A 26419-nucleotide genomic window follows, 5' to 3' on the forward strand; every position below is an offset into this window, starting at 1 on the left:
ACAAAACGTCACTTTTCTCCCGAGCCTGCCCTCATCCTTGGGATGAAATAAAATTGAATTGAATTGAATTGAATTGCAATAATGCGAAGCCTTGTGGAAGAAAGTAAGAAAATTTTGGAATTGCCTTTAACTGAGTCAGAAGTTAAAAAAGCAATTGATAAGTTAAACATTGGTAAGTCTATAGGACCTGATGGTCTGAGTGCTGCAGTATACAAGGAATTCAAATACGATTTTCACCTATCTTGAGGGAGGTATTTAACGAGGCTTTTTTTGTAAACAACTTCCACCATCGTTCTTGTAAGCCCACACGGTCCTAATACCTAAAACAGAAGATCCCGCGAACTTGAGAAGTGTTACTTCATATAGACCAATTAGCTTAACTAATGTTGACTCTAAAATGATGAAGATATGGGCCAGAAGACTCCAGACAGTTATAACAAAACTAGTTGGGTGCCACCAAACTTGTCGCATAAAGGGAAGAGAAATAATGACCAACATAAAAATAGCACGATCAATCCTAGAAAGTTGTGACGCTATGCATCTCAATGTTGACATGCTTCAAACTGACCTCGAAAAGGCATTTGATAGCGCGCTGCACGACTTGCTCCTTTCTTTACTTCAGCACATTGACTTGTGGGGTTTAACGTCCGAAAACTACCATTTGATTATGAGAGATGCTACTTGAGCACTTAACGTAGGGAGTTTGATTAGCGACAGAGTGCGCATGGCTTACACTGGATGCACGACCAGATTGGTAATAAATAAAACTGCGGGTGAGCGTATACCTGTGCTGCCGTCAGTGAGACAGGGGTGCCCACTATCGCCCCTGATTTTTGCCATTTTTTAATGAACCTTTCTGCTTAAGTGTAATAATAACACTGCAATAAGCTGCTTTAAATTGCATAAAGCTGAGGTTGGCCTCCTTGCATACGCAGACGACATTGCAGTTTTCTGTACAAATTATGAGAGTATAATACATGCTGTATATGCCGTGAAAATTTTCTGCCAGGTGAGTGGTAGTGCCGTGAACTGGGATAAGTGCCTTGGCTTCTGGCATGGGGAATGGGACGTCACGTGAAGAATATTTCTAAACATTAAATGGCAGGAAGCACCAGTGAAGCATTTAGGAGTACCGCTGGAGTTCTATCACGACAGTGAACTGTACTGGAAAAAAGAAACACAGGCGTTGCGCTATGATGTGGAAAAACGGAAAGGCTGGGTTATTTCGATATTCGCACGGGCCACAACGTGCAACTTGTTTTTTGTGACCAAGCTGTGGTACGTAATGCAGGTTTTGCACTGCAGTAGAATGGTGTACAGAAAATACACAGAGCATTTGCAGTTTTCATTTGGAGCTCTGTCTGGACAGAATCAAGCTGCACAAACCTCTTCAGAAAAGTTCGAGAACGGATTAGTTCATTTGTGCATAAGCCAACTTGTCAATAGGTTTTTTTCTGTTTAATGTAGATGACCCCTTTTTGAGAACTGCTACACAACTATGGTTATCTAGAGTGCTGCCGGGATTTCTCGTATCGTCATCAAATACGCAAGGACCAATACAAGGGTATTTAAAGGATTGTTACGAATGTCCAAGAATTTATCAATACTCAGCTAGGAGCTGACGGTACCTCAATGAATTCTGTGGTTGTATTTTGTGATGCACTTCTTTTTTGACAAATGTGTCAATATGTCAAATGTGAACAGTCTTGATATGCAAGGCAATAAAGAAAAAAAACAGCCTAGCTCAGTGGAAGAATACTGGCCTGGCACGCTGAGGATCCGGGTTCGAGCCCCACGGTGTTTTTTGTGCTACGTTTTTTTTTGTTATTGACACCGGTCATAGCGCCGGTGGCGGATGACTGCGCATGACCTGAGTTTTGATTTCATAACAGCTTTCGCAGTTAAACTAACCAGAATAACACAAGAAGCCGGCAAAATAGCAAAGTTTGGTAGTGATTAGACAAGCCTGAAATCATTGTCCCTGTCGGATGAAGAATTGTATTTTGTGAGCGTGCACCCGCTGTCCACCTCGGTGAAGTCGTGGGGGTGCTGCTCTGGTACTGACACAAAGGTCACGGGTTCCACCCCAGCGGTGGCGGTCGCATTAGATGGAGGTGAAATCGTGGAGGCCCGTGTTTTGTGTAGTGTCAGTTCACGTTAAAGAACACGAGATGGTCAAAATATGGGGAGCCCTCCAGTACGGCATCTTTTATATTCATATCGTGGTTTCCGCTTTCCTTCCTTTTTCGCTCAGTTCGTTTTCTTTAGTTCTCTGTCTTCCTTCTCTAGTGCATGATAGCAAAACGAGATATTTGTTATCCAATAACCCTGCCTGCCTTTCTACATAATGTATATATATATATATATATATATATATATATATATATATATATATATATATATATATATATATATATATATATATATATATATATATATATATATATATATATACATTACGCGAGAGTAAGAGTTTCCTCTTACTCTCGAAAACATGTTTCAAGGCGAGAGGGACGCGGCAGCAACGAAGTTTGGAAAATCATGTCAGTGTAACTCATCCCCTGATGAAGGGAGGATCCCTCCCGAAACTGTTGGGAAATAAATATATTGATCCTTCTTGACAACGCTCCCGTTGTGCCATATCCCATACCTTCACAAAGACTACTGCCCATTGAATTATTACTCCCACTATATATATATATATATATATATATATATATATATATATATAGAGAGAGAGAGAGAGAGAGAGAGATACATATATACATACATATATATATATAAATATCTGAAACCACACATTGCTATTATTGAACGAGCAATAGTTGGAAAATTTACGTCCCCCAGATCATGATCAGAAAAAAAATCCCTTTGAAATTCTTTCTCTGAGCTTCTCTTTCAAAATTGACAATGAAAAATAATGTACTTGACATTACATATAAAACATATATATATATATATATATATATATAAAGTAGTGTCTACTTATAAAGGCTACTGTTTCGTGTTTTGACACAATAATGAAATGTGACAGACAATAATGCCAAGTTAAGTATAGGGGTATTGGGGAGGTTAATAAACCAAATTGTAAGGTAAATCTGAAGAAAGAAAAGTGTGTGAAAATATAACTTGACTTGCCGTGGGCAGAAACCATGGGCAGGAACTTTTGTGTCTTCACATTTATCTACCACTCGGTCTAATAACCTCCCCTATACCCCTATACTGTACTTGGCAATATTGTTGTCTGTAAGTATACACTCCTTTCCTATACACACATATATATATATAAATCTTTATATATATATATATCTCATACCTTCCATATCCATACCTTCACATACTCATACCTCATATCTCATACCTTCATATCTCATACCTTCACGAAGACTAACTGGCCCATTGAATTATTACTCCCACTATATATATATATATATATATGCAAGTAGGTGTGCTTTCACATAACAACTGTTTATTGTGCCGAAGTTTCGACGGGAACCCCGTCTTTTTCAAGGCATAATACTATTTACACATGTTCCGTGTCTTCTTATATCTTGACGAAACAGGAGGGGAGGGGTCAAAAGAGAAAGAGAGAAAAAAAAGAAACAGTGAAACGGGAGGACAAACATTAAATAAAATATAGATAATTTAGGAGAAGAAGCAAGACCGACACGGCGTAATTAGAAAGGGGCAGCATTTCAACAGAGTAAAGCAGAGGTAGATAAGCAATGTCATCATTGTCAACAATACCTCCCCCGCACCCACTCTTCCCCAAGTGGGCAGGGGACCGCCGTTCTGGTATTTCACCTTTCCGTGTAGTCCGCTGGCGGCTCGTTCCTCTTTGAAGTGTATGACAAGTTATAGGGGAGGGCTTAAGCGCTTTGAGTGCGTGCTGGTGGCGTCGCGAGGAGCGAAAAAGCCGGTGAATGAGGCACCGCCATCGATATTCATTATATGCATTGGCTCCTTGTCAGTGAAGAAACAGAATGTGCGTTAAAAATTGAAGAAGGAAAAAAAAAAGAACAGGGGGGGGGGGGGGGAGATGGGAGACTGTACGACATCCGAGACAGTCACCACACAGTTGCAGCTCACTGGGAAGACATGCGCGCATGTATGAAAAAGTTAACCAAACCACCTAGCTGTCAGCTCCTTGTCAGTGAAGGAACAGAATGTGCGTTGAAACTTAAAGAAGAGAAAGAAAAAAAAAGGGGGGGGGGGACCGTACGACATCCGGAACCACTTATCTGTGCGTTCCGGCTGTGCTTGATGAGGCAAATCATTTCTATGTTGTCAGATGCATAGGCCAAAACCTTTGTTAGCGGGTAATATTATTGTCGTAATGAAACCGGAGTGTTTAGAGAGAAGCGTTTGCGTCTTTTAGCGGTCGTAACGCAGACAGAGTGCCTGGGTGTGCATTTATTCCTTATTTTATCGTGTTAAATTTGTAGATAAAATAAGATTCCCGTTGTTCCCGTTCTCTGATTGTTCGAAAGTTGTTTTCTAGTAGTGTAAACCTGATGTCATCAAAGCTGTGGTCTTTTAATGTGCAGTGTTTTGAAAGTGGAAGGCCTGGCAGAGATCGTACATGTGCCCGATAGTTGTTGAATCTAATTCTAAACGGAGTGTCTGTCTGGCCCACGTATTGCTTGTTACATACCCCACATTCCAGGAGGTATATGACGTTGTCTGAGTCACAGTCTAGTGCACCTCTTATCGTGTGCCTAAAATCCGAGTGGGTGCTTTTCGCCACTGTCGTTGTCTGCATGTGTTTGCATACCCTGCATCTGCTTTTTCCGCAAGGGTCACACCCAATTTGAGGTTTCACACCTATCTTTGAATTTATTAAATGATCCTTTATATTTTTCGGCCTTCTGTATACAACACAAGGAGGAGAAGTGAAAATTTTGGATAGTCGCACGCTCTGTTCCAATATGTTAAAGTGTTTTCTGAGGACCTTGTTTATGTTCGGTGGGTTGCTCGTGAAAGTGAATAGCAAGTTTTTGTTGCGGTGTTGGTCGCCGTTTCTCTGGTGGTTGAGAAGAATCTGGCCGTCCAGATTTTCAGCTTTTTTGATGGCGTCATCGATGATAGCTGGCGGGTATTCTTGATTAAGGAGTACTTCGCGCATATGTGTGCTGTTTTTGTGTAAGTCCTCGGTGCGGGAGCAGATTCGTCGAAATCTGTGTGCTTGGGAATAGGGAATGCTGGTCTTGCAATGTCGCGGGTGGCAGCTTTTGAAGTGCAGGTATTGTTGCCTGTCTGTAGGTTTTCTGTATACGTTAGTTACCAACGCACCATCGTCAACTCGAATGAGTACATCAAGAAAGTTTATTTCAGTGTTAGAGTAGGTGTGTGTAAAATAAATGCTGGGGTGTACCTGGTTGAATGCCTGTATAAATTTGAGGAGCTCGTTTTCCGAATTTGTCCAAACTATGAATATATCATCTAGGTACCGTTTATAGAGTAATGATTAGATATTACAGGATGAAAGAAAATTGGACTCTATGTGGTGCATGAACATGTTAGCGTAGTTTGGGGCCATTCTTGTACCCATTGCCGTACCGCTGATTTGAAGATAGTACTGGTTGTTAAATTCAAAGCTGTTCAAATCGAGTACAATTCTTATGAGGATTTCAATTACTTTTTTGCTTGGATAAGCGACAGGGTTGTGTGTGCCATACAATTCTACAAGCGCCCTTACACCATCGTCATGTGGGATATTTGTGTAGAGTGAGCTAACATCCAATGTTTCGAGAAATGTACCGTCTGGAATTTTCACGTCTGCTATTTCCCGAAGGAAGTGGTTTGTGTCTCGCAAGAAGGACTCATGTGTGGGTGGTATGTCTTTTATTAAAAAATCAATATAACTGGAAATGGGCTCCGTTAACGTTCCCGTGCCTGATATAATGGGTCTGCCAGGGTTATTCTCTTTATGAATCTTCGGCAGCATGTAAAAACGACCAGGCGCCGAATGTACCGTAATAAGTACCGAATGTACCGTAATAAGTGCAAAGTGACATACTGGCTGTGCGAGTGGGCAAACTCCGTCCGTTTCAGATGAACTAGGCCTTAGAACGGGTCCAAATTTTCTTAAACTTAGAAAAGTGGTTGACAAAAGAATACGGCACGAACTTCACGTGCAAAGCCTCGAGCAATATGTACTGGCGGGTACGGCTCCGAAGGGGCTGCGCTTGTCGCTAACACCATCGATGCATAACTTTGCCGAAGGGGAAATGAAACGGTGGAACGAAATTCTCGATGACGCCACACAGGAGCTAACGAAGGTCACCATCGAACACTGTAGAAAGACTCTAAACGCACTGACAGACGAGGAGCGGTATTTAAGAAATAACTTTTCTCTTTCGGAGTGGCAGACTAAAGAACTAGACGTATTTGAGCACAAAAAACGGAGGAAATTGAAAAACTTGAGAAAAATATTTGCGCGGCACAATGTGTCACAAGCTATACCCACTGCTGCTTACGGAAAAAATTCCAAATCATCTCACGTTAAAAAAATTTGCCACCACACCCCAAAGAGCCATACGTTATTAACCTTTCCGACAAAGAACTTAGCAAAGAAGAATTGAGTATACTATCACGCGGACTTACATTCTGCCCTGGCAACGGAAGGTATGATGAATTCACGCTCCTAAAAGACCTAGACAACTTCGCACGAAATTTACGATTGGAGGAATATTTCTTTGATAAACCCGAAAAAAATAATGCACTTTTTTGTGGGGTAATCGGACGGCAATGGACCCCAGACGCCAACAGAGATCGACATCTGGATCTCTATATAGACGCGGTTCAAAAAGATGTTATACATGCGTACAAAGTGCACAAACCAAGCATGAATAACATATCAAAAAGAGAAAAAGAGGCACTACTCACGTTGAGCAACTGCGAAGATCTCGTCATTAAACCAGCAAACAAAGGAGGCGCGATTGTTGTTCTAAATAGATCGGACTACATTGAGGAAGGCAAGCGACAACTAAACAACAAACAATTCTACAAACACCTTGACTTTGACCCTACCACGGAGCACAAAAAGATCATTGTAACAACCCTGGAGAATCTCACACGTGAAGGCGCCATTGATTCAAAGCTTAAAAAGGCACTTATTACGGTACATTCGGCGCCTGGTCGTTTTTACATGCTGCCGAAGATTCATAAAGAGAATAACCCTGGCAGACCCATTATATCAGGCACGGGAACGTTAACGCAACCCATTTCCAGTTATATTGATTCTTTATTAAAAGACATACCACCCACACATGAGTCCTTCTTGCGAGACACAAACCACTTCCTTCGGGAAATAGCAGACGTGAAAATTCCAGACGGTGCATTTCTCGTAACATTGGATTTTCGCTCACTCTACACAAATATCCCACATGACGATGGTGTAAAGGCGCTTGTTGAATCGTATGGCACACACAACCCTGTCGCTTATCCAAGCAAAAAAGTAATTCATATCTTCACAAGACTTGTACTCGATTTGAACAGCTTTGAATTTAACAACCAGTACTATCTTCATATCAGCGGTACGGCAATGGGTACAAGAATGGCCCCAAACTACGCTAACATATTCATGCACCACATAGAGTCCAATTTTCTTTCATCTTGTAATATCAAACCATTACTCTATAAACGGTACCTAGATGATATATTCATAATTTGGACACATTCAGAAAACGAGCTCCTCAAATTCATACAGGCATTTAACCAGGTACACGCCAGCATTTATTTTACACACACCTACTCTAACACTGAAATAAACTTTCTTGATGTACTCATTCGATTTGACGATGGTGCGTTGGTAACTAACGTATACAGAAAACCTACAGACAGGCAACAATACCTGCACTTCAAAAGCTGCCACCAGCGACATTGCAAGACCAGCATTCCCTATTCCCAAGCGCACAGATTTCGACGAATCTGCTCCCGCACCGAGGACTTCCACAAAAACAGCACACATATGCGCGAAGTACTCCTTAATCAAGAATACCCGCCAGCTATTATCGATGACGCCATCAAAAAAGGTGAAAATCTGGACGGCCAGATTCTTCTCAACCACCAGAGAAATGCCGACCAACACCGCAACAAAAACTTGCTATTAACTTTCACGAGCAACCCACCGAACATAAACAAGGTCCTAAGAAAACACTTTATCATATTGGAACAGAGCGTGCGACTATCCAAAATTTTCACTTCTCCTCCTTGTGTTGTATACAGAAGGCCAAAAAATATAAAAGATCATTTAATAAATTCAAAGATAGGTGTGAAACCTCCAATTGGGTGTCACCCTTGCGGAAAAAGCAGATGCAGGGTATGCAAACACATGCAGACAACGACAGTGGCGAAAAGCACCCACTCGAATTTTAAGCACAGGATAAGAGGTGCACTTGACTGTGACTCAGACAACGTCATATACCTCCTGGAATGTGGGGTATGTAACAAGCAATACGTGGGCCAGACAGACACTCCGTTTAGAATTAGATTCAACAACCATCGGGCACATGTACGATCTCTGCCAGGCCTTCCACTTTCAAAACACTGCACATTAAAAGACCACAGCTTTGATGACATCAGGGTTACACTACTAGAAAACAACTTTCGAACAATCAGAGAACGGGAACAACGGGAATCTTATTTTATCTACTAATTTAACACGATAAAATACGGAATAAATGAACACCCAGGCACTCTGTCTGCGTTACGACCGCGAAAAGACTCAAACGCTTCTCTCTAATCACTCCGGTTTCATTACGACAATAATATTACCCGCTAACAAAGCTTTTGGCCTATGCATCTGACAACATAGAAATGATTTGCCTCATCCAGCACAGCCGGAACGCAGAGATAAGTGGTTCGGATGTCGTACGCCCCCCCCCCCTTTTTTTTCTTTTCTTTTCTTTTTAACGCATATTCTGTTCCTTCACTGACAAGAAGCTGACAGCTAGGTGGTTTTGTTAACTTTTTCATACATGCGCGCATGTCTTCCCAGTGAGCTGTAACTGTGTGGTGACTGTCTCGGATGTCGTACAGTCTCCCCCCCTCCCCCCCCCCCCCTGTTCTTTTTTTTGCTTTTTTAATTTTTAACGCACATTCTGTTCCTTCACTGACAAGGAGCCAATGCATATAATGAACATCGATGGCGGTGCCTCATTCACCGGCTTTTTCGCTCCTCCCGACGCCACCAGCACACACTCAAAGCGCTTAAGCCCTCCCCAATAACTTGTCATACACTTCAAAGAGGAACGAGCCGCCAGCGGACTACACGGAAAGGTGAAATACAAGAACGGCGGCTCCCTGCCCACTTGGGGAAGAGTGGGTGCGGGAGAGGTATTGTTGACAATGATGACATTGCTTATCTACCTTTGCTTTACTCTGTTGAAATGCTGCCTCTTTCTAACTACGCCGTGTCGGTCTTGCTTCTCCTAAATTTTCTATATTTTATTTAATGTTTGTCCTCTCGTTTCGCTGTTTCTTTTTTTTCTCTTTCTTTCTCTTTTGACCCCTCCCCTCCTGTCTCGACAAGATATAAGAACACACGGAACATGTGTAAATAGTATTATGCCTTGAAAATGACGGGGTCCCCGTCGAAACGTCGGCACAATAAACAGTTGTTATGTGAAAGCGCATCTACTTTCATATTTATAACCTTGCGGCAACCGAAGTTATTCTTCTATATATATACACATATATATATATATATATATATATATATATATATATATATATATAGATGACGCCATAATAAGTGCAAGTAACCAGGACCGCAAAACGCTTTTAAGCACCAAGAATAAACAGCCAGTCTTCTCCGGCACTAACCTTGTTCTAACATTTTCCGCGCCTGCGCAACACGTAAATGCCATTTTAAGAAAGCACCATAACATACTTCTACAAAGCGAACGACTTAAATTAATTTTCCCAGAACCACCGCGTGTGACGTACAGAAGAGCGCAAAATCTGGGTGACCTACTCATGTCGTCCAAAAGCGTACGCAGTAAACCTACTGGCTGCCGTCCTTGCAACAAACCTCGTTGCAAAGTCTGCCAGCATATGACAACTTCACTTATCGCAAACAGCACCGCATCTAACTTCAGCGTGAAAATAAATGGTGACTATAACTGCGACACGCGTAATGTAGTTTACCTCCTGGAATGCTTGATCTGTGGAATGCAGTACTTAGGCGAAACCGAAACACCCTTCCGATATCGGTTTAACAATCACAAGGCTCATATCTCTTCACTTCCTCACCTTCCAATATCAAAGCATGCTAACGCAATGGGCCACTCACTTGACAACATTAGAGCCACGATTCTGGAGTCTGGCTTCCGAACGCATCATGACAGGGAAGTGCGCGAATCATTTCTCATCTTTAAGTTCAATACAATCGCAGGCGGGTTAAATGAAAGTACGGGGAAACTGAGCGTCTTGCACCAGTGACCGGTGTAGATGTTATTGCTTGTACCAGCTGTAATCCTTGTGCACGTGTCGTGACTTGTTATTTGATTGCTTATAAGTAGGATGTGATATGGGGGCCCCCATGTAGATTTTACGTCTGATTGTTGTACTTGTTTTTATGATGTTTGCACACTCGTGACTATTGCAAGCGAAACGTATGCGCTTATATGCTGTTGCACCACTGTTACATTTGTTATTCTGACGAAGGCCGGTCCCACGGCTGAAACGTAAAGAAACCTTTCCGTTTTTCGACGTGTGTCTCCTTTTTTTTTCATACTATTTACCGGCGTCCAAGAATTTATTCCCTGCAATTATGCCTACAATGGACACCGGAACGACCACGTCGAAAAGGATCACATGGAAGTACCCGAACACCGCTGTTTCCACAGTAGTTCTAGGCGACTCCCAAACCAAGTATGTCTTCCAGTATTTTGACCCAAATGTGGCGGGCACGCCCGCGTTTGTTTCGCAGTCCGGCGCCCTTATCAAGGATATGGCCATTCTACTGGACTTCGTTCCTCCCACCGCGACAACTCTTGTCATTCATGCTGGTACCAACGACCTGGCGTTCCGCACCGCTCACGCTGCCTTCCAGAGCCTTCGCAAACTGTTAGAAGCCATCCCAAAGGTACACCCTGAAATCAGGAGGATATATGTGAGCTTTGTGTTGCCAAGATCTACTAACAGACGTCGTTTCCGCAACAATCCGTCCTTCGTTGAAAAGTTCAACCTAGAGGCTGACCAGTTCAACAGGCTCCTGCAAGACTACTGCCGTCACTCTTGGCTCGTTTATTTTCTCGACCACGGCTTCTACGAGCTTCCCCCCACACGCGCCTTGGCGGCTGATGGCTTACACCTCAGTTTCGAGGGAACGGCAATTCTAGCTAGTCACCTGCGTCAACTTTTCATGACGAGGTTCAGCGACTCTGCCTCGTCTTGGCGTACTTGTGCACCGACTGATTTCCGTGCTCCAGCTAAGGAAAACTCTGTGACAACAAATGACGCCGCTCCCGGCCACCTCCCTTCGACACTTGACCTGACCAGCTGGCCCCCATTGAACTGTCCTTCTGTAAATCATCTGTCGGGTTCCGGGAGACCTTCTAGCTCTATTCAGGCAAACAAATACTCATCGAGCTTACCTACAACTAGTGGTTGCCAGACACGCGGTGCCTCCGCGCATGAGCGGACTAGTGGAGGCAGTAAGGATGAATCTGTACCCAATGGACCAGTCCTTGAATCCTGTCGAACTAATTGCCTCTCGGAGAACGGCTCGTCGGCTTGCCAGCTACCGAGCGTCCATCGTTCACCTTCACAATCTACTACGAAGTCAACCTCGGACGACCACGTTCAGCCGATTCTAGGGTTGTCGAAATCACCCGTGACGGGCAACATTCACTTGCCTCGAGTATCGGACAACCAGCTACCCTCTAGCCAGCCCAACGACACGATCCCTGCAGTAGTACAGTCGACGGTGGACAATTCCCATTTGAACCCGCCATGTCTACAACAGCCGATGCCTACTACGTTCAAAACTGTCAGTGTTTCGACTTCTGGTGCCCCTACTGCTCAAGCCTCCCGCTACTTACTGCGAACTCATCGCACCGATGGCCCTCCAAAAAGCAAGGCCCAGTGACTACCATCTACACGTCCTGGTAAAAATTCTTCCGACTACTCTGTATCTAGAATATTCTTAAAAATTCGCAAAGTGATAGAAAAGCGGATTCGGTGTGAATTGCATATCTCTACGTTAAAAACTTATTTAGAAGCTAACATTGTACCTAAAGGCCTCCGCATTGTCATTAAACCCGCCACAACTAGCATGTCTGGTTCTGAGGTTGTCGCGTAGAACGAGGTGCTCTCTAGAGCTTCTTTTGACTTGGTGCACATTGTCATTCGCCATTACGAAACATCGCTCAAAGCCATTCGTAACCAAGAAAGCCAATTGCTTTCCCATCACAAACTCGCCATCCATGAATGCGCGCTGCTGGCTTCATACCAGCGAAAAAAATCTGATGAAGTATATGCAGCTAAAAGAAAGAAGCTTGTCAGGGACAAAGTTATTACGCCTCATACTCCCCCGATAAGGCATACCGCTGAAATTTCTTCGAAATCCATTAGCTACAGACCTCTAAGTGACCCCCTATCATCACGTAACGTAGTCAACCTGTCTTCCTATGAACTTTCCGCTGATGAAATTTCACTATTGTCACGAGGACTCAATTTTTGCCCAGTGACAGGAGGTTTTAGTGAATTCAAGCTGATGAAGGATTTAGACACTTTTGCCAGAAATTTAAGACTGAGAGAATACTTCCTTGACAAAAGCTCTGCTAATGCTCCTACCTCTATTTTGCCATCTCACAATCATTGGACCCCACCTACCCAACGAGATAAGTGCCTAGACCTCTATATCTCAGCCGTTCAACGCGATGTGCTACATATTTACCGAAAACAGGTTCCGTTTAAGAGAAACCTTTCGATCAACGAAACCGCAGCGATGCAGCAACTGAAAGGTCGAGGTGATATCATAATTAAACGAGCTGATAAAGGGGGAGCTGTGGTACTACTAAACAAACACGATTATGACAGCGAAGCTTCCAGACAGCTTTCCAACAGCACTTTTTACAGGCGGTTAGACGAAGACCCCACTGAGCAGCTCAAATCTATCCTTATACGCACGCTAACTAACCTCATTGAAAAACAAGAAATTCCCAATTCGGCTCTGCATACCCTCGTTCCACTAAGTCCAGTCGCGGGTCGCTTTTACCTCCTGCCAAAAATACATAAGTCGGGAAACCCTGGTCGACCCATCTTTTCCGGCATTGGTACAGTTACGGAACTGGTCTCCCAATTTGTAGATAGAGTAATTAACCGAATTCCGTCTTCTTTTCCATCGTACATCAAAGACACAAACCACTTCTTGTCCGACATCGTTGACCTCTCTGTCCCCCCTGATTCACTCCTGGTTACCCTTGACGTAGCGTCCCTATATACGAACATTCCTCATGCGGATGGGATACGAGCAGTACTTCACTCATACGAGTCTGTCTGTGACAAAATAATTGACAGCTCGACTTTGATGACCCTTTTAAAATTCGTCTTAGAATCTAACAACTTTGAGTTTGACGGTACTCATTACCTTCAAGTTAATGGCACCTCGATGGGCACACCCATAGGCCCTAATTATGCCAATATTTTCATGGGCATACTCGAAAACGAATTTCTGACAAGCCGTTCACTTAAACCATTGTACTACAAAAGGTACATTGACGATATATTCATGATTTGGCAGCACGGTGAACCTCATCTCTTATCATTCATTCACGATTTCAACAACGCTCATCCGTCCATTTCATTCTCTCATACCTACTCAGGACAAACTATCAACTTTCTTGACGTAACAGTGACAATGTGTGACGGCAAGCTTGCCACTAAAGTTTACAGAAAGCCAACTGATACTCAACAGTACCTTCATTTTAATAGCAACCATGTCAAGCACTCTAAAACCAGCATACCCTATAGCCAGGCCCTTCGTTTTAAAAGAATATGCTCCCAAGAAATTGATTTTAATTCCAATTGTGCGCAGCTTCGGAATGCGTTATCAAAACAGAAATACCCTTCCAAGATTATAGATGACGCCATAATAAGTGCAAGTAACCAGGACCGCAAAACGCTTTTAAGCACCAAGAATAAACAGCCAGTCTTCTCCGGCACTAACCTTGTTCTAACATTTTCCGCGCCTGCGCAACACGTAAATGCCATTTTAAGAAAGCACCATAACATACTTCTACAAAGCGAACGACTTAAATCAATTTTCCCAGAACCACCGCGTGTGACGTACAGAAGAGCGCAAAATCTGGGTGACCTACTCATGTCGTCAAAAAGCGTACGCAGTAAACCTACTGGCTGCCGTCCTTGCAACAAACCTCGTTGCAAAGTCTGCCAGCATATGACAACTTCACTTATCGCAAACAGCACCGCATCTAACTTCAGCGTGAAAATAAATGGTGACTATAACTGCGACACGCGTAATGTAGTTTACCTCCTGGAATGCTTGATCTGTGGAATGCAGTACTTAGGCGAAACCGAAACACCCTTCCGATATCGGTTTAACAATCACAAGGCTCATATCTCTTCACTTCCTCACCTTCCAATATCAAAGCATGCTAACGCAATGGGCCACTCATTTGACAACATTAGAGCCACGATTCTGGAGTCTGGCTTCCGAACGCATCATGACAGGGAAGTGCGCGAATCATTTCTCATCTTTAAGTTCAATACAATCGCAGGCGGGTTAAATGAAAGTACGGGGAAACTGAGCGTCTTGCACCAGTGACCGGTGTAGATGTTATTGCTTGTACCAGCTGTAATCCTTGTGCACGTGTCGTGACTTGTTATTTGATTGCTTATAAGTAGGATGTGATACGGGGGCCCCCATGTAGATTTTATGTCTGATTGTTGTACTTGTTTTTATGATGTTTGCACACTCGTGACTATTGCAAGCGAAACGTATGCGCTTATATGCTGTTGCACCACTGTTACATTTGTTATTCTGACGAAGGCCGGTCCCACGGCTGAAACGTAAAGAAACCTTTCCGTTTTTCGACGTGTGTCTCCTTTTTTTTTTCATATATATATATATATATATATGGTTTCGGAACGTCAAACAACAGCTTGGTATTATTGAACGAGCAATACTTCGAAGATCTACGTCGCCTCAGATCATGCTCAGAAAAAAAATCTCTTTCTCTGTGCATCTCTTGTAAAAATGAGAATGTCAAACAATGCACTTAACTACGCATGATAAGTGGGCGTAGCGCGTGAACATCCTTACGTTAAGTATGGTGCTTCGGTTGGGATAAAACTTGGCACATTTGTCTCCATCCCTTCTTGTCCTGTTTCTCTGCGTTAAATGTTGCCTAACATATTACCACCAAGGGCGAATTTCCTTCCTTGTCATCCGCAGGGGTTCATTGTATTGTGTACTGTAGAACCTGAAATGACTGGAGCGCTTTCAGCACCTGCAATGGCGGCACTCAGTTAAACCAATAAGTGTCAAAAATTATATCTCACACACACTACGATTCAGGAAATAAACCGAGAGAGTAATAAAACAGTCCTACAATTGAATGAGATGAAGGCGAAAATAGGGCTAAATATCACAGGGAAAAAATAAATGTGGACAGTTAGAATCAATTCACTAGAGGGGAAACATATATATGCGTATCTAGGACAAGTATACAACAGGAGAGCCTAATCAAGAACAAAATAGTTATTAAAGAATAAAAATAGGCTAGTGCATTCAGCAACTGCTTCCAAAGAATGTGAAAGTGTCGGCCAATGTCATTAAGGTAAAATTCATGCATTCACTGCGTGCCGTCTTCTCCCAAATTCGGGCCTGGAACACTAAAGCAAAAAGAAATCAAAGACGAGAACTTCTGTACGAGGCAGCGAGCGATGGAACAAAAAAATGATAGCAGTACATCAAGCCAACAGAGGTGGCTGAGTGGGTCAGAGAAAAATTAGAGATCGGAGGTAGCCTAGTTACATCAAGGTAAAAAATGCATCTGGGGTTGTCACGAATTAACGTAGCCGGTGGACAGTACGAGATATGGTAACCAGTGGACAGTAACACCAACAATGTGGTTACCACTGGACGGTAAGCGCAGCCAAAAAAGAAAGAGAGTTTGATAGTGTGACAAAATTAAGACGTTCTTAGGTATAAAATGAAAAAAAAACTGCTTGCCCTGAATGGGGCACATTTGAAGCCATTGTGTGGGTCTTCTTATCCTGCAGCAGACTCAAACAAGCTTAGAATGAGAATTATAATATTAAGAGACGACGTCCTCCACGGCAGTATCAATGTCATATCTTAGTGCAGCCGCACGAGGCCCAACTGAGACAAGCCACCTGACAAACAATGACGATGATTACAACTGTTTGTATGTACCGATGAAAATGATTTGCTCAGTGTCAGCACCCACACTGTTTTCCCCCATTCATGAAAGTGGCCACTAAATTAGCAATTAGCAATAGCCTTGGTTCGATCCTCATTCGGACGCGGAAGTGTCTTTCTTTTTTTCCAACTTATTGGCACCTTTCTAGACTCTTCGGTCATAAGTAGGATGATGTTTTTTCTCTCCCAACCAATGACGTTGAATGCCAACGCCGACGTGGACGCCAATGTTTCCGCAAAATGAGCTCTTTACTCGCGTTGAGATAAAAAAAAAAGATGACAATCGGCCCAACAAACGGTTAAGCGGTAAAGGAATTTCTTCAGTCTACCAGAAAGGTACGATCATCAACCAGTATGTGCTACAGTAAAGAACCCGTTCCCAATACTCACGACTGCTCCATAAAAATGGAGCAGACAGCTGTTAGTCCTAAGCTAGGGAACGGGGAAAGGCAACGGCGGATGCAAGAGAACCCAGAGGGATGGAAGGCATAATCTCAACGACGACCTGCCCGTAGATCTATGAGAGGTGCGAATGCTTAGCTTAGGAGTGAGATTCTGTTCATCGAGTTTCGGAGACCGGCAGGTGTCCATGACTGTGGGCGGCTTACCTCGGACTTCTAATCGAGAATCAATGTAGAAACAACAAGGTTCGCCTAGCCAATGTTTTGCAACAATCTAGGTGCAACCTAAAAAAATCTTTTTGCACCCAGTTGATACCTCTAAACAACATAGGAGCTTGACTTCGGCCAAAGGGGGGGGGGAGGCAGGAAGCGGTTGTTTTATCAATATCACACTATGGATATGCAGAGCTCTCACAACCTTCAAAAAATGCAACCCACTTAAAAAAATTCTGGCTACGATCCTGCCTAGAAGGAACAAAATTAGTTTTTCGAACAGCCCAGTTTCTCTGTTTCAAGGCTTGTGAATTTTCAATTTGCTTCCTCAACAGAATCGTCTATGTTATATTGTATTGCACTGTATATTTAATAATATAGTCGCGCGTTTCATTTACTGTCGTCTGTGAAGCATACAAAGGATCGTACAGAAAATGAGCCGCAGTGTGAAGGAAAAGCAATTGCTTTCTTAATAAAGGCACCGGGACTTGACACAGCCTCGGTATTTTCAGTCTCTGCTGGGGAGCCTCGAACAACAATCTTGACAGTGTCATTAGTAGAAGCTAACAGAGCATAACAAATGGACTGTGTGCCGATGGAAAGCACGGTCGTTAATCGTGAAAGTCTCAGAAGAGGAAATAGGCAGGGCGGCGTGGAATAGACGCCCAAAGTTAGGCATAGGTGTAATCCGGTGACCTGCACACTTTATCGCGTGAACGTTTGTACGTTGTACAAAGGAAGAACTGGCCTCATCTTCTAGCTCCTGCGTTGTAACTAGCAAGTACGTGTTTATTCAAATGCGAAAGAGGGAGTGGCTCGTAATCAAAGGCACTGTTCTTTTCTTGAATGACCATCTCCTTGATATAAAGGGTACCAGGCAGAAATTGATGGCTTTCGAAGCGAACAGAGCCATTAGGACATCAGAAGCCTATAGGTAATTATCAGATGAAACTAACTCTCTCATTAGTATCATCACCCTGTTTAATGTGACCTGCAGCAAGGAAAGCCTGTGTCCTATGACTTCTAATTATTATAGTCCTGTGCAAGCTAATTCCAAGTTGTACCGGCAATGTTATCCTATTTCTCAACATCACCACAATATCCGCTATGTCTACTAAATTTCCTCTTTTTACGCACGAATTCTGTCATTTTTATAACGTTCCAAAAAAGCATTTTGCGGTCTTCCATTCATTTTTTTACATTCTACCAATCCACCTCTACCTGTTCTTCCACTTTAGCCTCTTTTTTGTCGCCTTTTCCAGCCAATTCTCTTAGATCACTAAAACCTCCCAGCCTGCTCTTTCCATCTCCCCGGAGATGGTATAGAAGTATTGTGAGAAATATTGTTCCGGGAGGGTACACAGAGAAACGAGGTGACAGTTGAAACATATTTGCACGACGTCAAGCGCAAGCCGAGATGGCAAGCGAGAACGTGCCCTACATCCCAGATTGACGTCGTTTTTATCGCTGTCTGTCTTGCCTCTTCAGCGTGGTGTAGTCTTTTAACATGATCGCAGGGTGCAGAAACACCATTTTGGTGCTTTATATGGTCGTGCGGAGTGGTAGAGCTTCAGGTGGAAGACATGAACTACGTATGTAGGCAGTGGAGCGGAGGGAGGTGACGACTTCAGTGGGGCTATCTCGTAGGTAATGTTGGTCAGCTGGCGCAAGACGTGGTAGGGGCCTGAGTAGCGGGAAAGCAGTTTCTCAGAGAGACCAAGATGTCGAGTCGGGGTCCACAGCAACACAAGAGAACCCGCAAAAAAGCAAACGCCGTGGTGATAATGCGTCATAACGTTGCTTTTGTTGCTCTTGTGATGCTAAGCGCTCTGGTGATAGTGTCACGGGCGTATTCAGTCGGCAAATCGATAGCTGCCGGAAAGATGGTGTCGAAATTAGTGTTAGGTCACAGCCGAATAAGAAATAGAATGGTGAAAACCCAGCGGTATCATGGCGTGAGGAGTTCTATGCAAGTGTAACAACAGACAATGCAACGTTCCCGACTATAGGTGGTCAGAGGAGAAGGTACATGGAGAGCATATCAGTTAAAGTCCAGTCGAATCGTTTGGTAAGCCTATTCGTTTGTTGCTGGTAGGTCGTCGTAAATTTATGTTTGCTTTGCAAGTGTGTAGCAGGTTGTAAAGGACTCGGGAGAAAAAATAGCGTCCACGATCTGTGGGAAGTTGGCATGAAGCACCATAATGAAGGATGACATTGTAAAGAAGGAAATCGACAACATGTGTGACACAGCTGGTTGGCAAAGCCCGTGTGATGGCGTACCGGGTTGTATCATTCATTGCGACAGCTATCCATTCGTTTCCGGAGGTAGACTCAGGAGAAGGGCCTAGAAGGTCAAGACCAACTCGAAAGAAGGGGCCAATAGGAAGATCAAGTTGCTGGAGGAGTCAGGAAGGATTCGCAGGCGCTTTTTTTTCGACGTTGGCGCTGATCGCATGCGATGACGTATCCGCGGACGGAGCGATAAAGCCTGGGCCAGTAAAATTGATGCTGAACACGGTCGTAAGTCCGATAAAGACCCAGGTGACGGGTGGCAGGGGCATCATGGAACTGGGTGATAACACTCGAACGTAGGTGGGAAGGCGCCACAAGGAGCGGTTCGCTCTCAATTGTGTTGACACTGTAGCGGTACAAGGTGCCTTCTTTAGGCAGAAACAGTAGAGCAGACGGATGAGGCGTCAGAGAGTTCAACTCCTCAATAACGTCACGCAAGAAGGCATTTCGGCGCTGTTCATCACGGATGTTGCTCAAAGCAGAGAGAGAGAGAGAGAGAGAGAGAGAGAGAGAGAGAGAGAGAAGAGAGAGAGAGAGAGAGAGAGAGAGAGAGAGAGAGAGAGAGAGAGCACAGGGCGGTGCTTCATCGAAAGTCTCAGGGGGTCCAGTGGAGGGTCATGGTGTAAACGATCAGATTTTTAAGAAACTCAGCAGTCATACACTTGGAGCCGTAGTGCTCAGCGACCAAGACGCACAGTGGGTTGCTTTAACGACGAGAGCCAGCAGAGGGCATGGTGATCAGTTTTGACAGTGAAACGACGACCATGTAAATAGGGCCGAAATTTGCCAACCGCCCAAACTAGAGCAAGGCTATCCCGTTCAGTGATCGAGTAGTTCCGCTCGGCCGCAGAGAGCCGACGGCTCGCCTATGAGGTAATGTGGGTGCAGCCGCTTTGATGCTAGATCAAAACAGTACCGATTCCATTGCCGCTGACATCAGTGTGGACTTCTGTTGGGTCAGAAATGCCACGATGGGCCAGAATAGGTTGTGTTGTGAGGAACGCGATGAGATTAAGGAACGCCAAAGCCTGCGCAGCGCCCCAAAAGAAAGGAACATTCTTCTTCAGCAAGTCCGTAAGAGGTTGGGCCACTTCCGCAAAGTTGTTTACAAAACGTCGGAAGCAGCAACATACGCCTGCAACATAGCTGTGGACTTCCTTAGTGCTGGTCGGGACGGGGAAGTTTTGCACAGCTCAAAACTTATGAGGATCAGGGCGTATGCTAGAGGAGTCGACAAGATGGCCCAACATGGTTAGTTGCTGTCGTCGGAAGTGGCACTTCGTTGAGTTCAGTTGCAGTCCTGCATTATGAAAAACAGAAAGGATGGAGGAAAGGTGGTCTAGGTGTGTTTCAAAGGTCGGAGAAAATACAATGACTTTATCGAGGTGACAGGCAAATTGACCGCTTGAACCCGCGCAAGAGAGTGTCCATCATTTGCTCGAAGGTGGCTGGAGCATTGCATAATCCGAACGGCATAACCTTAAACTGGCAAAGACGATCAGGGGTTACAAATCCAGCCTTCGTGTGGTCCATGTCGTCGACAGCGATTTGAGAGTATCCTCGTAGAAGGTCGATTAAAGCAAAATACTTAGTGCCATGAAGGCAATTCAGGGAGTCGTCATTGCTCGGTAGCGGGTAGAAGTATTTTTTTAGTGATCCAGTTTAGATGTCGGTAGTCGACACAGAATCACCAAGACGGGTGAAGTTGTGGGCGCTGCGACGACGTCTAGCCTCTTGGAATCGTCGGAACTTCCTAACGACGTCTTGTACTGTCGAACAGCCTTTAAATACAAGGAGGCTAAAGGCATCATCAGCGATGTCCTTGAGTACGTGCACAACCTAGTCGGCTTTGGTCATAGTGGTATCAACCTTACGGCAAAGGGTCAAGACATCTTAAATATAGGCCAGGTAAGACTACGTGGATATCTGGAGACGGGTACCAAGTTCTTTCTTAGCGGCCTGCTTGCACTCGGCAGATTGACCGAACAACTCACGCAACTTCGTCTTACACACGTCCCAGCTGGTGAGCTCTTCCACGTTGTTGTTGAACCACGCATCGGCCGTACCTCTCAAGTAAAAGCCGTACCTCTCAAGTAAAAGATAAGGTTTGCCAGCATTATGGTTGGGTTCAAACAATGATTATCACTCACGAGCCCGTAGAATTGAAGCCACTTATCGACGTCTTCACCGTCAGTGTCCGAAAAGTTGCCAGGATCACGGGGTGAAGTGGTCACAATGACCACAAGTGAGGTGGGCGCCGTTGATGCGTTAGGCATGGCTGTTGGCGCATCATTCCTGCAGTAGTCATGTTAGAAGCGGCCACTTGGCGTCCGCTACGAAGCTCCGTCATGCTTTGTTACCCAGCGCTTCCGCCAAAATGTTACGGGAGCGCACACAGGGAAACGAGGTTATAGTTGAAATATATTTGCACGACGCCAAGCGTAAGCCGAAATGGCAAACGAGAGCGTCCCCGCATCCCAGGATCACGTTGTCTTTTTCGCTGTCTGTCTTGCTTCTTCAGTGTGATGTAGTCTTGAAACAATATGTTTGATAGAAACGCCTTTTCGACCTTGCCCCGAGGTTCTTGGTAATATGCCGACTTCAGTACACCTTGTCACTTTGTGGTCGTCATGCAGAAGTAGAAACCAGTAACATGAGACTTAGAGTCGAGTCCTTTTCGCACGAGGACCATGCTTCCAGGCTGCACATCGGGGATCTCTGATCGATGATGCTTATCAAAATTTTTATCCATCGTATGACTATATCGTTGGTTCTACTGTGCCACCATATGTTGTTTCTTGAAGATAATATTGTCAACTAAACCCTGCTCTATATCAGGTGGCTGCCAACTTGATTTTCTGAAAGCCGGGAATAAGGCTTCAGGGTGATGGTGGGCTGGAAAGCATAGTTTTATGCCCCTTTCTTTTCTGCCCATTGTCGAAGCTTAAGAACTGGGAAGGCTGGTCTGTTCTCAGCAAGAATTTTTTTACCGTCTTGAAAAATTTAGCGTTAACAGTGGAACTACCCCAGACTAGCTGGACGACGTTTCGATAGAGGGACTTCTGTTTGTCGTTGTTTCCATCTATCGGCTCCCATATAACGTCTTTGAAGATTTCCCGTTTCAGAAATGAAATTACTGCATTCGTATCTTCTATGCCTGCCTTAGCAGCAACATGGCGCGTGCACTCATTGACGACAACTAGAAATGCTTGCGTTTTCTGCATGCCCTCAGCTTCTTCATTTCGGCAAAGTCGAGATGCAGTACCTCGAGAGGTACCTGAGAGTACTTCGGCGTTATCATTTCATTTCCTCTTCGCCAAAACTTGGCTTTGAAGACCTGGCATTCGTGGAATGTTTTAATGTATTACTCGACTTTATGTTCGTCCGCGTGAACCTTGCAGTTAGCTTCCTGTACGTTCTTCGAAATTCATCGTGCCCTCCAGATTTTGGACAATTATAATAGAGCCTCAGAATAGTTCCCACTTCGGTCACAGCTACATGTACTTTTTCGTTTCTAAATATAAATTTTCTAGTTCCTTCCCTCAGCTGTGCCAAGTTAACGTGCTCCTCTGCAGTTTATTAGAGAATGTGTATTCTGCACATTGCATCCGCATCTTGGTGACTTTGTTCCGGACGATGAGCTACATAGAAAGTGTACTGTTGAATTTCGCTTATCTAGCACGCAATTCTCCCTTTCGGCTTCGCGAGAAGCTGCCGATAGGTGAAGGCCGGGCTCTCGGTGAACATTTTAAATAAAACATCTCCCGTTCAAGTATGCTCTAAAATAACTCAAGGCCTTACCAACTGATAGTGCTTCTTTCTCTGTGATCTAATAATTATTTGGGTTCGGTAAACGTATAATAAAAATGTCTGATCATTTGTAGTTGTCGAGTCACATCCTCCCTGTCACTTCTTCGGTAACAAACAGCCCCAGTTCCATAGTGGGAAGCGTCGATATAGAGTTTGATTGGTAAAGTAAAATGTGAAAACGTCAATTCAGGGTCGCACGAAGTGGTGGTAATTAGGTCTACAAAGATAATTTCACATCGACCTGTCCGCAAGGACGGAACACCTTTTGATGTCAAGGTTACGAGGCAATGAGTATTCTTGGCCTAGTCTTTTACAAATGCTCGAAAGTGCCCTGCAAGCCCTATAAACACACGAAGTGAACGGACGTCGTGGGGCTTCGCAACAGAGTTGATTCGCTGCACGCTTTCTTCTTTGGTACTCTTCGATTCGTCATCTGCTCTCTGTTTGGCGCCTGCCAGGAAATACCACCGTGGGACTAAAGAACTCACTTTTCTTCGCATAGATTTTTAGTCTTGCATCACTGAGTGCTTGCAACACTGCGGAAATGTGAGGTATATGGTCGTTTCTAGTCCTTGAATACACTAGGGTATTGTCAACGTACCAATTGCAAAACATTCCATTGAAGTCTCCGGGTACACTGTTTTTCATTTCCTAAAACAATGCACTGCAGTTCTTCCATCCGAACGGAAGTCGGTTGCGTTCGCACACGTCAAATGGTGTTACAAAAATCGTGAACTTTTTCGTGCATTCCATCAAGCGTACTTGCCGGTATTTTTTACACAAATATAATCTAGAGGACTAGTCGCATCCGTCTGTTTCATCGATGATCTCGTCTATTTTTTGCATTTGAAATGGGAACTCGTCGGTCTGCCAATTGATGAGTCTGCAATCCGCGCATAAATGAAGTGATTGATCTTATTTACGCACGATCGTAATCGTTGAAGCAAGCGACAATGTGCATGGTCCGATGGTGCCCGAGTCCAGCAAACCCCGAAGTTCTTGCCGTAACAGAGATTTCATTTCATGGCTCGCAGTATATGTTTTTTTTTCTTTCTACGCTTTCGACGCGCAGTACAATACTGTTAAGCAGTCTTTCAAGTTGCTCAAGTCATGTTGTTTTCGCCGCAGCACGTAGTTCCTCAAAATACGTTTTTGGCCTTCGAGAAGCGAGCGGCGGGTTTTCAAAGAAAAAGACAAAGAATTCGGAGGCATTCTAATATGCCCCAATTTCGTTTAATTGCGTTATATAGTGCTGCGAAATGTTACCACTGGCCAAAACCGTATTTTCCAGGCTCGTTGACCAAGTCATTAGCGCCAGCTAATAGAGCAGACGCCCCTGAGGGTACATAGAAGCAGCGCTCGTTAATCGTGGTACAAAGTTCTCAGATGTAGTACGAAGTCTGGAGACTGCGAAATCCCACTAGGCACCTTACAAAGGTCTGGCGATTTGTCCTATTTAGGCGTGCTAGCAGGTGCCTATCAATTTAGCGCGCTAAGTGAACGAACGCGTCGCCGGTTCTCTGAGTAGGCCTCTCTTGCTTGGGAATCCTTGAAAGGGGAGCGATGTGGCGAAGCGGAATGATTTGTTTTCTTAGGTTTTATAAAATTTATAAAATTTCATTTTTATAAATAAAAATGAAATTGTGCTAAACAAAAGTGTCAGAACTAAAGAATTACCTTGCTTTATTATCTGTCCTACGTTTCTTACTACGAAACTTCACATGCAGGTTGTAAAGCAGATTGGTGAAAGCAAGAAGTTACTGTCGCTCATTTTTATTCTTCTCCGCCACCAGAGTAGTTACACGGCTGAAAAAAGAAATGAAAGAGAAGCACATAGATGTTCATGTTGGGCCTCCTAATAGGAACTTGGTTGTATTAAGTCCAATAAAACAGCAGAAAAGGGCGCCTGTATTTGAATTTGTCAGCTGCAACCGTGCTGGAATGTAGTTAAATGTTACGTGTTTCAGCATGGCTACCTGCCACATGCACGAAAAAACTTTGTTTGTGTGTGTGTCGCAGATCGATGGCCTTCAATACAAGTTAAATATTGAGTGAGATAGGTTCTTTTATTTTGAACATGAAGTACTAATAAACGGGAGATTTAGGTTGGTTAGTTAAATTTCATTTTCAAACAGCAAAAAAGCTGAGAAGCCAACTCTCTGTTTTGTTGAGTACTTGATGCTCACGAATAAACTAATCCATCTCACTCATTATTTACCCCTTATTGAAGGCTAGTGATTTGCGACCACACAAAAGTAAAGTTTTTTTTGTGAGTGCCGCACAGGTAACGTCCCACTAGCGCTTTTGCCGTTAAGTCTTTTGAAGTTTCTTTGTCATGTGAGCCATGTCAAATGAAAGTAGTGTTCAACACACACACACTTTATATATATATATATATATATATATATATATATATATATATATATATATATATATATATATATATATATATATATATATATATATATATATATATATATTGTAGGCATCTATTATGCTCTTCATCCTCATCTGAACAGCAGTCAATCATTATCATGTGTTCTGGCTGACAATCATCATCTTGAGTTCACGACGAATAAACCTCGTTACAACCGAGTCGCCATACGTGGTGGAGGTGGATTGACGTTCCCAGTACCTCTCCTTACAACGCCTACTCGCTGGAGCTTCGTTCAGGCCGCCGCTTGGACCCTCAGTCTGCCAACATGTCTCAGAGTGAGTGGGTGGATGCTCTTTCTGCTCCCGTCTCTGCGCCGCAAGTCGTCACTGCGCCGCAAGCCCCTCCTCTTTGCATCGTAAACCACCAGCGTGACCCTCCGATCTTCGCTGGTCTCCGCGGCGAAGATGTGGAGGACTGGCTCGATAACTACGAGCGAGTAAGCGCAACTAATCGCTGGGACGACTCTAACAAGCTCCGCCGAGTATCGCTTTACCTCACGGGCGTTGTCAAGACATGGTTCTTGAACCATGAGATCGACCTCACCGACTGGCCTGCCTTCAAGCAGCAGCTTCGCCAAGTATTCGGCACGCCAGCCGTTTGATCCGCTCTAGCGAGGAGGGCTCTAGGTACTCGCCAACAACATCCCGGCGAGTCATACACATCCTATATCGAGGTTGTCCTTGCGCTTTGCCGGCGCGTCAATTCTTCTATGTCCGAGTCGGACAAACTGCGCCACATCCTGAAGCGCATCGGAAGCATTGCCTACAATGCCCTTGTTGCCCATAATCCTTCTACTGTCACTGACGTCGTCTCTACGTGTCAGCGTCTCGACGAACTTGATTCTGTTCG

The 26419-nt window shown here is 44.1% G+C and overlaps 1 protein-coding gene across 1 annotated transcript in view; it reads left to right on the forward strand.

Moving 5' to 3' along the window:
* Positions 1-20294: 20294 nt before the first annotated feature.
* The window catches only part of LOC119173758 (glutamate receptor ionotropic, kainate 2), an 87847-nt gene continuing 81722 nt past the window's right edge, over positions 20295-26419 (forward strand). The window contains exon 1 of the mRNA XM_075894239.1: positions 20295-20574. Coding sequence (XP_075750354.1) covers positions 20295-20574 — 280 coding nt within the window. The remainder of the gene's footprint in view (positions 20575-26419) is intronic.

This window comes from Rhipicephalus microplus, chromosome 5 (assembly GCF_043290135.1).
Source record: "Rhipicephalus microplus isolate Deutch F79 chromosome 5, USDA_Rmic, whole genome shotgun sequence".
Classification (NCBI taxonomy): domain Eukaryota; kingdom Metazoa; phylum Arthropoda; class Arachnida; order Ixodida; family Ixodidae; genus Rhipicephalus; species Rhipicephalus microplus.